Source organism: Xenopus laevis, chromosome 2L (assembly GCF_017654675.1).
Source record: "Xenopus laevis strain J_2021 chromosome 2L, Xenopus_laevis_v10.1, whole genome shotgun sequence".
Taxonomy (NCBI): domain Eukaryota; kingdom Metazoa; phylum Chordata; class Amphibia; order Anura; family Pipidae; genus Xenopus; species Xenopus laevis.
Window position 1 is genome coordinate 143,981,277 of NC_054373.1, and position 13,763 is coordinate 143,995,039.

General features: G+C 39.1%; 1 protein-coding gene across 1 annotated transcript in view; it reads left to right on the forward strand.

Annotated features, from left to right (window-relative positions):
• Positions 1–1,041: 1,041 nt before the first annotated feature.
• Positions 1,042–13,763, forward strand: part of LOC108707547 (inactive dipeptidyl peptidase 10) — a 55,008-nt gene continuing 42,286 nt past the window's right edge. The window contains exon 1 of the mRNA XM_041582496.1: positions 1,042–1,441. Coding sequence (XP_041438430.1) covers positions 1,403–1,441 — 39 coding nt within the window. The 5' untranslated portion in view covers positions 1,042–1,402. The remainder of the gene's footprint in view (positions 1,442–13,763) is intronic.

Below are 13,763 nucleotides of genomic sequence, written 5' to 3' on the forward strand. Positions count from 1 at the left end.
CCAAAAAAACTGGGCAAACAATGTCTACAAGGTCAACGTATGGCGAAAAATGACTATTTTCAGCATTTATATGGCATATTTTTTCTGGCAACTGTGCTTCAGTGGCTGCGTCCAAAAAAACTGGGCAAACAATGCCTACAAGGTCAACGTATGGCAGTTGTTTAAAGAGAACAGTAGATTACTAGCCAGCAAAGCTACCTAAGCTAAAATGTCCCTCAAATCCCTGCAGACTTCTGTCCCTCCAATACAGAGCAGTATCAAGCAGATTACTAGCCAGCAAACTTACTATCATCTGTCCCTGAAATCACTAACAGCTCTCCCCCTACATTATCTCTTCCAAGCACACACAGGCAGATTTTTCAGATACATTTTTGCCCTTGATCCCCCTCTGGCATGCCACTGTCCAGGTCGTTGCACCCTTTAAACAACTTTAAAATCATTTTTCTGGCCAGAAATGTCTTTTCTAGATGTTAAAGTTCGCCTTCCCATTGAAGTCTATGGGGTTCGCGAACCGTTCGCGAACCGCTCGCATTTTTGCGCAAGTTCGCGAATATGTTCGCGAACTTTTTTTCCGACGTTCGCTACATCCCTAATATGCAGTTGATATTTATTGCCAAAGGAGTGGATGAGATTTCCCAAAGACTAGCTATAAAGGTTGCATACATCTCCTCGTTGCTAATAAAAGTCAGGGGTATCTATCCTAGATGCCTCTAATTCAGAATTGTCTTTCTCATGTCCTCCTTCACTGCGTATAAGCTCAGTATAACTACTTTGTCTTCAGCTGGAGCTATGGTACATGGTGCAATAATTCTCTTTCTACAACCCCTCCTTTTTAATTCTCACCCTGATTCTGGAGCATTTAAGGAAGATAAGAGCCCCTTGACTTGCCCATCTTCAAAATTTATAGAAAAACAACTGCCTTCTGCTGGAGTCTTATATACAAATATATTCCATTTTGCTATCATAAGAATTTCCGTGGGCACATTTAGAATAATGTTGCTGCTGCTTTAAAAATAGCAAACCACTGTTCTTCAGCATGTCAATTTTACTACATTTTCTATTGAAAAAAAGTATTACTCTAGGGACTATTTATCAGTGGGGCATTCCCAGTAATATAAATCCTTCTGCAATAAGGCACTCCTGAGAGCTTCCCCTTACCCCCCTCCCTTCACTCCTTAGTATGGCAGTGCAGCTCCCCACCTCCTCCTCGCTATGGGTAATTTCGCTGAGAGTCAGGGTTTTGTGCTGTCTTTCTGATTAATTCCCTTGGTCAATATAAGATTGGCCTTCGCTAGTAGCGTGAGAGAGATACACACACACAGAGAGCTGTGAGGAGACATAACCGCTGCCTGCACTGCTGAGGGAGAGGAGACCAAGTCCAACTGCACTGCCTTCTGCCAGGATGATCGTCAGCACTCAGCAGAACCTGGGCACAGACCTGGTCAGTAAACTTCAACATTTGCTCACTTGCATGACTGTACAGAGTAGTGACTGGTGGGACCAACTGCAGTCATAGGAGGGCTACAATGGGGAGAATATAAAGTCTTTAAAGGGAACATTACTTGGATAATACTGATTGTGGTATCAAGACTAATGGGGGTTGGTATCAAGTTTAAAAATATTTACACTGGATGTGCTGAAACTGTGTTTTATTTATTTGACTGTCATTTCCATCCAACTTGTGTTGTTGTGTAATGCACAGTAATGACAAACGGATTTCTTGCTTGTTTGTTGCCCTTTTAGCCCGCTGGTATCTCGTAATTTCACTGAAATCTTGTAAGAAGTGCAGGTTATTGATTATGGATCTTCCCTGTCACTCAGTACCCTGTACATGTTTGACTCTATGACTGCTATTAGTATGCTGGGACACCGGCAGCTGTGCTTGGAAACATTTCAGCAGTGAATTGAAGTTCAGTGCTCTAGCGCAGGTTGACTAGCACCTATTATGTTGAAGATGTATAGCCACCACTTGTTCCGCAGCAGCCTCTCACTATAAATTATACAGCTTTCTGCCAGCCTTCAAGATGCATTTGCCTTGCTTTTTATTTTGCTCTCACTGCAAGGCACAATACATAACCACCTGCCTCTCCAATCTCTTTCCCTTGTGTGCAAACAGCCTGGCTGCGGCTCCCCAGAGAAAGGCAACGAAGATTGCCAGAGAATGCATTATTAGTGCTCCCAGTCATATACATTACAGCTTTGGAATGATATAAGTTAGTTATTTTGCTGCAGCCTCATGTATTTTGCTTGTGTATGCCTATCCCTGCACATGGTTCTTTGGTTCTTTTGGCAACAGAAAGCACACCAATTGTTGATCACAACTTACACATCCTTCTGACAGCCAAATGTCAGTTGAGAATAGTTGTTCAGCAGCATCTGGAGGTCCTCTGTTTGTCCATTCTGTTATTAGTTTTTTAGTATTTGTTATACCTACTAATACCTACATACATTGTGTATTAATTAACAGATATTATTTACTTTAGCAATGTCCAGCCTGCAGCTTTTGTGCAACTAAAACTGGTAGCTAACTGCAGGCAAACAAAGGTTATTATGGATGTGAGAGTTACTCCAACAGGACTGACTCAACAGAGAAGGAAACCTTAGAACAAAGGTCCCCAACCAGTGGTACATGAGCAACATGATGCTCCCCAACCCCTTGGATGTTGCTCCCAGTGGCCTCAAAGCAGGTGCTTATTTTTCACTTTCAGGCTTGGAGGCAAGTTTTGTATAAAAAACAGATGTACTGCCAAACAGAGCCTCCTGTTGGCTGCCAATCCACATAGGAGCTACCAGATAGGTAATCAATTTGGTACCCCAGAAAGTACTTTCATGCTTGTGTTGCTCCTTATTTCTTTTTACTTTTGAATGTGGCTCATGGGTAAAAAAAAATTGGGACCCCTAATTTAGAACAACCTGATGTTTTGCTTTGATGTCTACATTGTCTAGCTATCTGGATTACAGGCCAATTTATGACACTTGTGTCTTTTGTAACTGCTTTTAATTTTAAGTGTAGCCTGAGGGAGCCAAAACAACAATGGTTTCAGCACATTAAGTGTACCACAACCAGTGTCGGACTGGGATACCAGGGGCCCACACAAAACCTTAGGTTGAGGGCCCACTTTCCAAACTATTATACCTCCTCTGCTCACTCAACCACTTTATTCTCCTAGTCTCTTTTCTCTACATACTATTCTCTATTCTTCGATTATTAAGCCTCTTTATTCCCATAAAGAAATAGAGAATGACCATGAAATAGGCCAAAAGGTTAGAAGCAGGAGGGCCCACTGATACCTTGGCCCACCGGGAGTTTTCCTGGTATCCCGGTGGGCCAGTCCGACACTGACCACAACAATCTGTAGGGTTGCCACCTGTTTGAAAACCAAACTGTCCAGGTCAAAACTGCCTGCCTGGTTTTCCGAATTAGGAAAACTGGGCAGGACTCTCCTAGATTGACATGGCGGTCGTCCTATCATCACCCCCCGTCCCATGATGTTATCATCCCATCCCATGTTGTCAATGCCCATCCCCCTACCTGGCAACCTCAACAACCTGGCAGATTTATTGTACTCCCGGCAGTCACATCTCCAGACCCCATGGCAGTTTGGCAAATGATATGATAGCTAATACTTGTGTGAACACATTTAAACAATGCAAAGCACTTCTAGTGTACATCACTTCCAAATAATTACAGTTCTTGCACCATTCTACACATTTTTACACTCAATCCATCATAATACCGGTGGAAGTTTTTTTTTTATACATCTCACCCTTTCTTCCCTCAAGTATAATATGGCTTCTTTCTAGCAGTATCCTCTGAAAGTTATTCTCATGTATATTATATTGCACCAAAATATTACAGACATATACAGACATTGTTCATCATTCAATCCTTGCGCCAGTGCAGTTCATAATGTATGTTTCCTACCACTCCCACTATGGTATGATTGATCAATAGCCAATTCATCTGCCTGTATGTTTTTGGGGTGTAGGTGGAAACTGAGGAACAGGCCAACATGGGGGGAACATGCAGAGAGTCCCCTAGATCGAACTGAATTCCAGATGCCAGTGCAGTATGACAACCATACCACTAATGTGTAAATATGTTCTCCCCCACTTTTCCCCTCTTCCATCTATTTTTTCTGCAGATGAGGTGTAGATATTCTTTTCTTAGCTGTTTTATATGCAATTGCTATTTATCTCTCACAATGTTCTTTTCCATATACAGCAGGTCATAAATACACATGTACTGTATAAAATTGCTTACTGTGCATTTTCTGTAGATTTCTCTCAGATCATTTTTTTAATTTTAATTTGGATATGTAGATGTTCTTTAATAAAAGATGGATAAAAAAGAAGATTTAATTACTGTGCGGAATTGTTTTTAGAGTAAACACTTCCATGAGTTATTATGGAGTAGAATATTGGAAATGTATTGAACCTATAATTGTAAAATAACAGTGTTGTGATGCAAACCATTCCATTATCCAGTCTATTTCCTCCATCCTTCTGGTTTAATCCTTGCGCTTATGTCTCGCTTTCCTCTTTTTGTCTCCATTACACCCATCAAACTTCCAGCAGTTATCTGTTTTCCTTTACCCATTTTCCCTGTGTTTCTGGTGTCCTCTTACTTACCCCCTATCCCTTGCTCTAAATCCCCTATCATGTCATTTTATCAAAATCATTTTTTTTTGTTTTGGATAATATTTTTGGAGAAGTTTCTCTTTACCATTTGCAAAAAATAAGCTATCCTTCCTTTCAACCCTGCCTTACTGATAAAGCCTTCTCATTGCCTTCTTCAGCCCAGTGTAGCTGTCTCCTCCATGACTTTCTTTTTCATTTAATTTCTCTTTGCCATGCTTCGCCAATCCTTACACTCTCTTCACATCTATCATTATTCCCCATATTCTGTCCTACTCCCTAATTTTCAGATTTTATAACTCCCACCTCTTCTTTCCTCGGCCATTCTTTCTCTGCCCATTAGATCTGTCAATTTAACCACCCTTGTATTCCCAAAACAAAATGTATTTTCTTCTCTGTGTTATAGCCTTTTATGCTTTTATGCAGCAGTGGCTTCAATTTTTTTTTGGAACTTTGGCAAATATGTATGTAATAAAGTAGATGGACACATTTCTTAAATAGCTTTTTAAAATGGTATAGTTGTTTTTGTAAATAGTATGCACAAATCTCTGCACATTGCTACCAAGAGTTCTCCTTAAACGTATTTCTTAGTAAGCTAAAACATTTGTGCCATATTACTTTGGTGCCATCCATGTAAATATGATGTCCATGGTCTCTTATCAGGTTCATCATGCTTGGTTACTGCTGGCTGGGGGTGACTAGGACTAGATTGAAAATATATACTTTACATTAAAAAGAATGAACCTCAGTTGTCTTCATTGAGAATGTACAGTAGCCTTATATTTTTATTCAGACAATTTACTGTGTTTGGGCAGAACAAGGAAAGCTGAGTAAGGTAAGGATGATTTAATAGTTATCAGTAACTCCTACGCTCTCTGGCAGTCTATCAATAAACAGTAAATTCAACTGAACACAATGCAGAGTCCCCTGTGATAGACCTGACAGGTGCTTATAATGACCGGCACACTCCTGAGCAATAATATATACCACCCCTACATTTAACCATTAAATTATATGTGTGGCTGGTTTCTCATTGCAGTCTCAGCATGCAAAGGGGTCTTAGGAATAAGAAATCTTTGGTACTGACTACATGTCCCACTATGAAAAAGACTACTGGGCAGTTCAAGATCTGAATTGCAACATTCCATCATCGTCATTTTCATAAATAGTTGCAACAGGTAAAGGTAGGCTTGGAAGTAACACCTTCTCAAAGCAAGCTCCCTTGCATTCATGTGCCTTATACTTTGTACCTTTACCCTATTGTGAATAGCACTGCAATGTTTGCAAAATAGCATGTAATTTGCAATTTGCATTTATGCCTGCATTCATAAACGAGTCCTCACTACTCTAAAGGGCACCTTTTCGGATGCATAACATGTGCTTGCCGTGATGGAAAGCGTTGGCATACAATTCCTGCAAGTTGGTTACATGTGTATTACAACACGACATGGGAGCGATACAAGGGTTGCCTTCTCAAGCCAAGTGTTAATCATTGCATCTCTGTGTCTTGTTCTGTGCACCTTGCACTATTTTTCACTATTTTTGGTGCCTGTTTTTGATACATGGGGTTATATTTATGAAAGAGTGAAGTTAGAGGTTGCCACAATCCTTTAAAGTGACATTCCACCACTCTCCATTCATTTCTATGGGATTTTTAAAAGAGTATTTATCAATGGGTGTAAGTGAAAGTTTATCCCTGATAAATAAACCTTTCAAAATCAAAATCTCATAAAAATTAATGGAGAGTGGCAGAATTTCACTCTAGAGGACTGTGGTGATCTAACTAACTTCATTCTTTAATAAATATACCCCTTGGTTGGTAATTTACAAGTAAATTACTATGATAATATATATAAATAAAGAGTAGAGGAGGTATGGTCTTTCTCCCCCCAAGGAAAATACTCTCTTTTTTCACTTAGTTAGGACGGACACATGATGGACACTGCCTTGATGGGGCACATCAGCTTATGCATATTTTGTGCAGGCCCGGATTTGTGGCAAGGTCACAAAGGCGCTGGCCTAGGGCAGCAGAATTTCAGGGGCGACATGCCATCCAGCCAAATCCAAATGAGTGCACTGGAGATTGGCGTGCAGTTCTACACGTACATGTGCAATGGGGAGGACTAGGAGACTGGGAAGGGGAGGGGACGGGGAGGAGATGGGGATGGGACTGGGAAGCGGAGGGGACGGGGAGGAGATGAAGAAGGTGAAGGGGAGGGGACGGATAGGAGAAGGAGATGGGGATGATAAGGAGATGGGGAAGGGGAGGGGACAGGGTGGAGAAGGGGACAGGCAGGAGAAGGAGACAGGGAAGGGGAGGGGTCAGGGAGAAGAAGGAGACAGGATGGGGGAGGAGAAGGAGATGGGGAAGGGGAGGGGTCAACCTTAAAATTGTCTAAAGGCAGCAAAGCACACCACGGATCATAACAGTATTTGTTTTGTTTATGGTACATGGGACCTGTACACTTATGTCTGCTTGGACCAACAAAACAGCAGTTCCTGCTCAAGTAAACAAGCAGTAGTATCCATTCTAGGAATTTCTTAGGGGAAAGTTGTCAACAACAAACACTGTTACGATGCAATTTTTATATTTTATATGCCTGCATGTGGGTTGTAACAAGACAAGGGAACCAGAGTGCTTTACAGGTTTCGACCATCTTCCCATCTGTCTAGGTTTGCTAACTACCAACACTACAAGCTTATTAAGGTGGCAACTAGAAAAGATATTCTGTTGGACTTAGTACTGTCCAAGGTAGGACAACTGATCTTATCGTTAATTGTCAAAGAATTGTTTGTAAGGTAACTAAAAATAATGAAATGTCAGAATGCTGCGTAGAACCCTAACAAAAGAGCTTTGGATGGAAGGTGCTTTGGAGGGGTCACCACGATCCACCACGATCCACCTAAATACAATGACATTGGGGACAGACATTGCCATAACCTTGGTAGAAAATCACAGATATTGCACACATTTACAGTTCAAGTTGTATATCACTTAGTTTACATTCAGTGATTCGTTGCAGCCCCACTTGTCACAGTGCAGTGCAATCTTAATCTGCAACCCTATCCCCTATGGTCATTCATAGAAAACAACCGCACTGCTTCTAGTGATAGTCTCTGACGATGCACAGCCATAAGGAAACTCAAAAGGATTTCCTTGCTGTACTAAAGAAGTGATCCTACAGAAGCAGCACAAAAAGAGTATACCCCACGAGCTGGGTACATACATAGGTATGTACCTACAGTAACGTGCCAGTCACACTGGAGCAGGAGCAATAGTACAAGTTGTGTTGCTAATTTTCTTTATCAAGTCATGCAATTGAAAGTATTTATCGTGCCTGACATTATTTAATGATTGGGACTTTCATTATTTATAATTTGTCATTATTATTTATAAATCATTATTTATAACTGTATTTATTGTGTTTGCTATAAAAAAAATTCTCTGGTCTAAGAAAAGCATTAATTAAATGACATTTGAAAAAAATGCATGTTCTTAATTGATACCTAAATTGGATTAAGATATGATGTTCCAAGGACATAAAAAAACTTAATTTACATTTAAAGGGCTTTTGTCATGATTTTTATTGTGTAGTTTTTATTTCTACATTACACTGTTTACACTGCAAATAAAAATTAATTCCTGAAAAGATAGACTACAAAGAGTGGTGGTAAATGGAACATTTTCTAATTGGACCAGTGTTGTTAGTGGAGTACCGCAGGGCTCTGTACTAGGTCCCTTGCTTTTCAACTTGTTTATTAATGACCTGGAGGTGGGCATTGAAAGTAATGTTTCTATTTTTGCAGATGATACTAAATTGTGCAGAACTATAGGTTCCATGCAGGATGCTGCCACTCTGCAGAGTGATTTGTCTAAGTTGGAAAACTGGGCAGCAAACTGGAAAATGAGGTTCAATGTTGATAAATGCAAGGTTATGCACTTTGGCAAAAATAATATAAATGCAAGTTATACACTAAATGGCAGTGTGTTGGGAGTTTCCTTAAATGAGAAGGATCTAGGGATTTTTGTAGATAACAAGTTGTCTAATTCTGGGCAGTGTCATTCTGTGGCTACTAAAGCAAATAAAGTTCTGTCTTGCATAAAAAAGGGCATTAAGTCAAGGGATGAAAACATAATTATGCCTCTTTATAGGTCCCTGGTGAGGCCTCATCTGGAGTATGCAGTGCAGTTTTGGACTCCAGTCCTTAAGAGGATATAAATGAGCTGGAGAGAGTGCAGAGACGTGCAACTAAATTGGTTAGAGGGACGGAAGACTTAAATTATGAGGGTAGATTGTCAAGGTTGGGGTTGTTTTCTCTGGAAAAAAGGCACTTGCGAGGGGACATGATTACACTTTACAAGTACATTAGAGGACATTATAGACAAATGGCAGGGGACCTTTTTACCCATAAAGAGGATCACCGTACCAGAGGCCACCCCTTTAGACTAGAAGAAAAGAACTTTCATTTGAAGCAACCTAGCGGGTTCTTCACAGTCAGGACAGTGAGGTTGTGGAATACACTGCCGGGTGATGTTGTGATACTGATTCAGTTAATGCCTTTAAGAATGGCTTGGATGATTTTTTGGACAGACATAATATCAAAGGCTATTGTGATACTAAGCTCTATAGTTAGTATAGGTATGGGTATATAGAATTTAATTAAAAGTAGAGAGGGGTGTGTGTATGGATGCTGGGTTTTCATTTGGAGGGGTTGAACTTGATGGACTTTGTCTTTTTTCAACACAATTTAACTATGTAACTATGTAACCAGCAGTTCAGTTGTAATATTGGTGTGTAGGCAGCCATCTCAGGTCATTTTGCCTGGTCATGTGTTTTCAGAAAGAGCCAGCACTTTAGGATGGAACCATTTTCTGTCAGGCTGTTGTTTCTACTTCTCAATGTAACTGAATGTGTCTCAGTGGGACCTGGATTTTACTATTGAGTTTTGTTCTTAGATCTACCAGGCAGCTATCTTATGTTAGGGAGGTGTTATCTGGTTACCTTCCGATTGTTCTGTTGTTAGGCTGTTGGGGAGGATAGGGAGGGGGTGATATCACTCCAACTTGCAGTACAGCTGTAAAGAGTGACTTAAGTTTATCAGAGCACGTGACTGGGGGCAGCTGGGAAACTGAAAATATGTCTAGCCCCATGTCAGATTTCAAAATTAAATATAAAACAATCTGTTTGCTCTTTTGAGAAACTGATTTCAGTGCAGAATTCTGCTGGAGTAGCACTATTAACTGATGCATTTAGAAAAAAACATGTTTTCCCATGACAGTATCCCTTTAAATATAAGTACTCTTACCCTGTGTTTCATTATAAAACAAAAAACAGGTATATCTGCTTCAGCAGATACAAGGCTAATGGCACGTGGACAGCGATTTTCTCCACTTGCATTATTTATTCAGGCAGAGAAAAGCCAATCAGCTCTCATCAGTTCCTGTATGTACTGTATGAAGTGACAGGCACTGCGTCAGCCTGTGTGAACATGAGGCAGATTTTGCGGTAAAAGCTGTCAAGCAATCTGTTGCCTTTATACTTTGAGACCTTCTGTACCTACGATTGTATTGCCTGATTTGGTTGAGAATGGTCACTGGTGATGTTACTTATTTCCACCATTCTTAATGAGTTTGCTGATAGTAGATCAGTATTTATTATTCTCTCTGAGGTTTTGATTGTTCTTTTTAACATCTTAACCACACCACCATATTGCTGTACACCTTCAGCATCTGTGTTAAATGGCAAGTCAACCCCAAAATAACAATTTGCCTAATAAAAGAAAACATAATTCTAAGCAACTTTCTAATATACATTTATTATATATGTTCAGTGCTTTTAGTTCTTTGTAAAAACAATTGCTATTGAAAGCAGTTCTGTTAATTAGCTGCCTTGTCTAACATTGTATTAACAGAGCAGAGAATAGAAAGGAACACTCCTTTCAATAGCAATACATATAAAAATTACTTACGAACCATAAAAAATATGTAATGAATGTATATCGCAAAATTGCTTAGGATTATGTTTTCTTTTATTAGGCAAAATATTTTGTAGGGTTGACTTTCCCTTTAAAGGGATCCTGTCGTCGGAAAACATGTTTTTTTCAAAACGCATCAGTTAATAGTGCTACTCCCTCAGAATTCTGCTCTGAAATCCATTTCTCAAAAGAGCAAACCAATTTTTTTATATTCAATTTTGAAATCTGACATGGGGCTAGACATTTTTTCAATTTCCCAGCTGCCCCAAGTCATGTGACTTGTGCCTGCACTTTAGGAGAGAAATGCTTTCTGGCAGGCTGCTGTTTTTCCTTCTCAATGTAACTGAATGTATCTCAGTGGGACATTGGTTTTTACTATTGAGTGTTGTTCTTAGATCTACCAGGCAGCTGTTATCTTGTGTTAGGGAGCTGTTATTTGGTTACCTTCCCATTGTTCTTTTGTTTGGCTGCTGGGGGGGAAAAGGGAGGGGGGGTGATATCATTCTAACTTGCAGTACAGCAGTAAATAGTGATTGAAGTTTATCAGAGCACAAGTCACATGACTTGGGGCAGCTGGGAAATTAACAACATGTCAGATTTCAAAATTGAATATAAAAACATCTGTATGGATTTCAGTGCAGAATTCTGCTGGAGCAGCACTATTAACTGATTCATTTTGAAAATATTTTTTTTTCCTATGACAGTATCCCTTTATGCACCATAATACTTTAGTCTTCAAAGCAGGCGAAGATGCTGATGGGCTTTCATTAATTACAAATTCCTTTATTAATTAAAATGACTTTATTTCTTTCCATTTGAGTGAGTTGGAGTCCAGGGTACTTTATGATGTCAACCTGCTCAGTCTCTGTATCTTCAATCTTTCCTAACAACTTGGGATGGACAGTCATATGTGTGCTGGGATAAGCGTAGGCAGCATCCCAGATTGTGGAGAAGGTGAACCCCTCAAACAGACTGCGGTCTATTGGTGATGAAATAAAATAAACAGTTGGGCAGTAGTTTAGCCACATCAGTATCTGCACGATTAACAGTAATGTTGATAGGATCAAAACAAAACCAAGTTAAAGGCAGAACTATAATCTAGGACAAGGATTTAAATATGAGTATTTGGGTCTTCTATGGCTGAATGCAAAACTTGGGTTACTACATAATCTCTGCATCTATTGCAACGGTTAGTGAATTGCAGTGCAATCACAGAGTTTGGAATGATAGTGTTGATAAAGCTGTGAAACAGCTTTTCGAAATCAATTATTGATAAGAATTCTCAGTTTGGCTTTCCTTGAGACTGGCTTTCGTTGGGTCTTAAATGATTGTTGAGCATTTAACACAGGAGGGTACAATGTTTTTTTTAATATTTATTAACTCTTGTTACTATGTCCTTGTTCAAATGTTGCATAAAAATAGTTACAGTCTTATGTAAAGGTGGCACTTACTTTGATGTCAGTTAATTTGTTTTCTCTCTTTGTAAGAGATGATGTGCGTTTTTTGAGTATTTCTTATCCAGCTTATTTAGTAGGTTTTTCTTTACCTTCTGTTAGGTTACTGGTCGTACCTGCCAATGACATTACTTAGGGGTATTACCCCATTTTTAATAAAAGGCACTAAGTTTGCCCAGGAGCAGTAACCCATTGCAACCAATAAAATGTTTGCTTTTAAACAGGTGGCCAGTAAATTCTACCTGCTGATTGGCTGCTCAAGTGAAAAAGATGACTATTGTAGTCAATCCATTCTTTTATTGCAGTCTTCACCTCCTAACCATCTGAAACTGCTCAGGAAGAGTTGTCATACAAGCCAAAGTCACACAAACAGAGAGTAAAATATATGTAATATAAATTAATTTCTTCCAGCAAATTAAAACAAGGAGATTTGCTTCTATCAATAGATCTTTAATTTCAAATATCTATGCCTAATCCACAGAACAAGCCAGCCTTTGGCATCATTCTATTGCACCATCTATTCGTTTAGAAATCTCTAGATCTATTTTTCATGGTTTTAGTTACTTTTATGTGCAAGAACATTTGAAGTAATCATCTCCCAGAAAGGTCATGACTCTTGTTTTAATCAGTTAAATGAGTTCTAAAACATGTGCGTTTTGAGAATTTTGTTCAGCTCTGCCAAATACAGTTGCAGTATGACCCGTCTGTGGCGACAAATCTATCATAGACTGATGATATAGGCAAGCTACCATATCCTTACTGGCTAATGGCTGTCACTATCTGTCAGTGGCTGAGTTGCACCTAATCCATTTCTCACATATAGAGGCATATTTATTGAGGGTCGAATTTCAAATTCATGTGAGTTTTTTTAAACTCCATTAAATTCGAATATATATTTGAAATTCAACTGGGGGTTATTTAATAAAAAAATTGTATATCTAAATATGCTAAATTTTACCGACCCAAAAAACTCGAATTGAATTTGATTATAATTAGAACAAACTCGCTTCAAGTTTTTTCTCAGAGAAAAACTCGAAGATCAGGAAGGCTATAAACATCTCCAAATTGGTCAATGAACCTCTCCCATTGACTTATACAGTAATTAGGCAGGTTTTAGGTGGCGAATAGTTGAATAGTTGATAAATCTTAAAAATCTAATTTTTTTAAAAAGCTCGAATCGAGTTTGGATAATTCCCTAGTCAAATTTGAGTTTTGACAATAAAAAAAATTCGACCCTTAATAAATCTGCCCCTTAGAGTAAACTAGTAGGAATTATAAATGGTTTGACTACTTTCTCAACCTCATGCTAAGTCCCTACATCAGCAAAGCCCACTGTATATCATTGCCCTATAGATGTATTGCATTTGTTGCTGGACAGCTCCTGCAGAACACAGTACATATTATACACATACAGCCTGCAAACTTTCCACCATCTAAATAGACAGGTTCTGAATTATTGTTCCACCCTGATATTACATAATAAGCACAATAGGCAAACAAAGTAGCACACAATAAATGCTCTCAGATATAGTATCCAGCACATAATACCTGGTTTCAGTTGAATATACAAACACTTGACCTGTAAAGTAGCCCGTTAAAGTCACTCCATAAAGTGAGTGCACAGCTTCTGTAATGTTCTGGGAAGTTATCCAGCCCTTTTTATTGTGGAGAATTTATGACTGTGTGCAGCTTGCA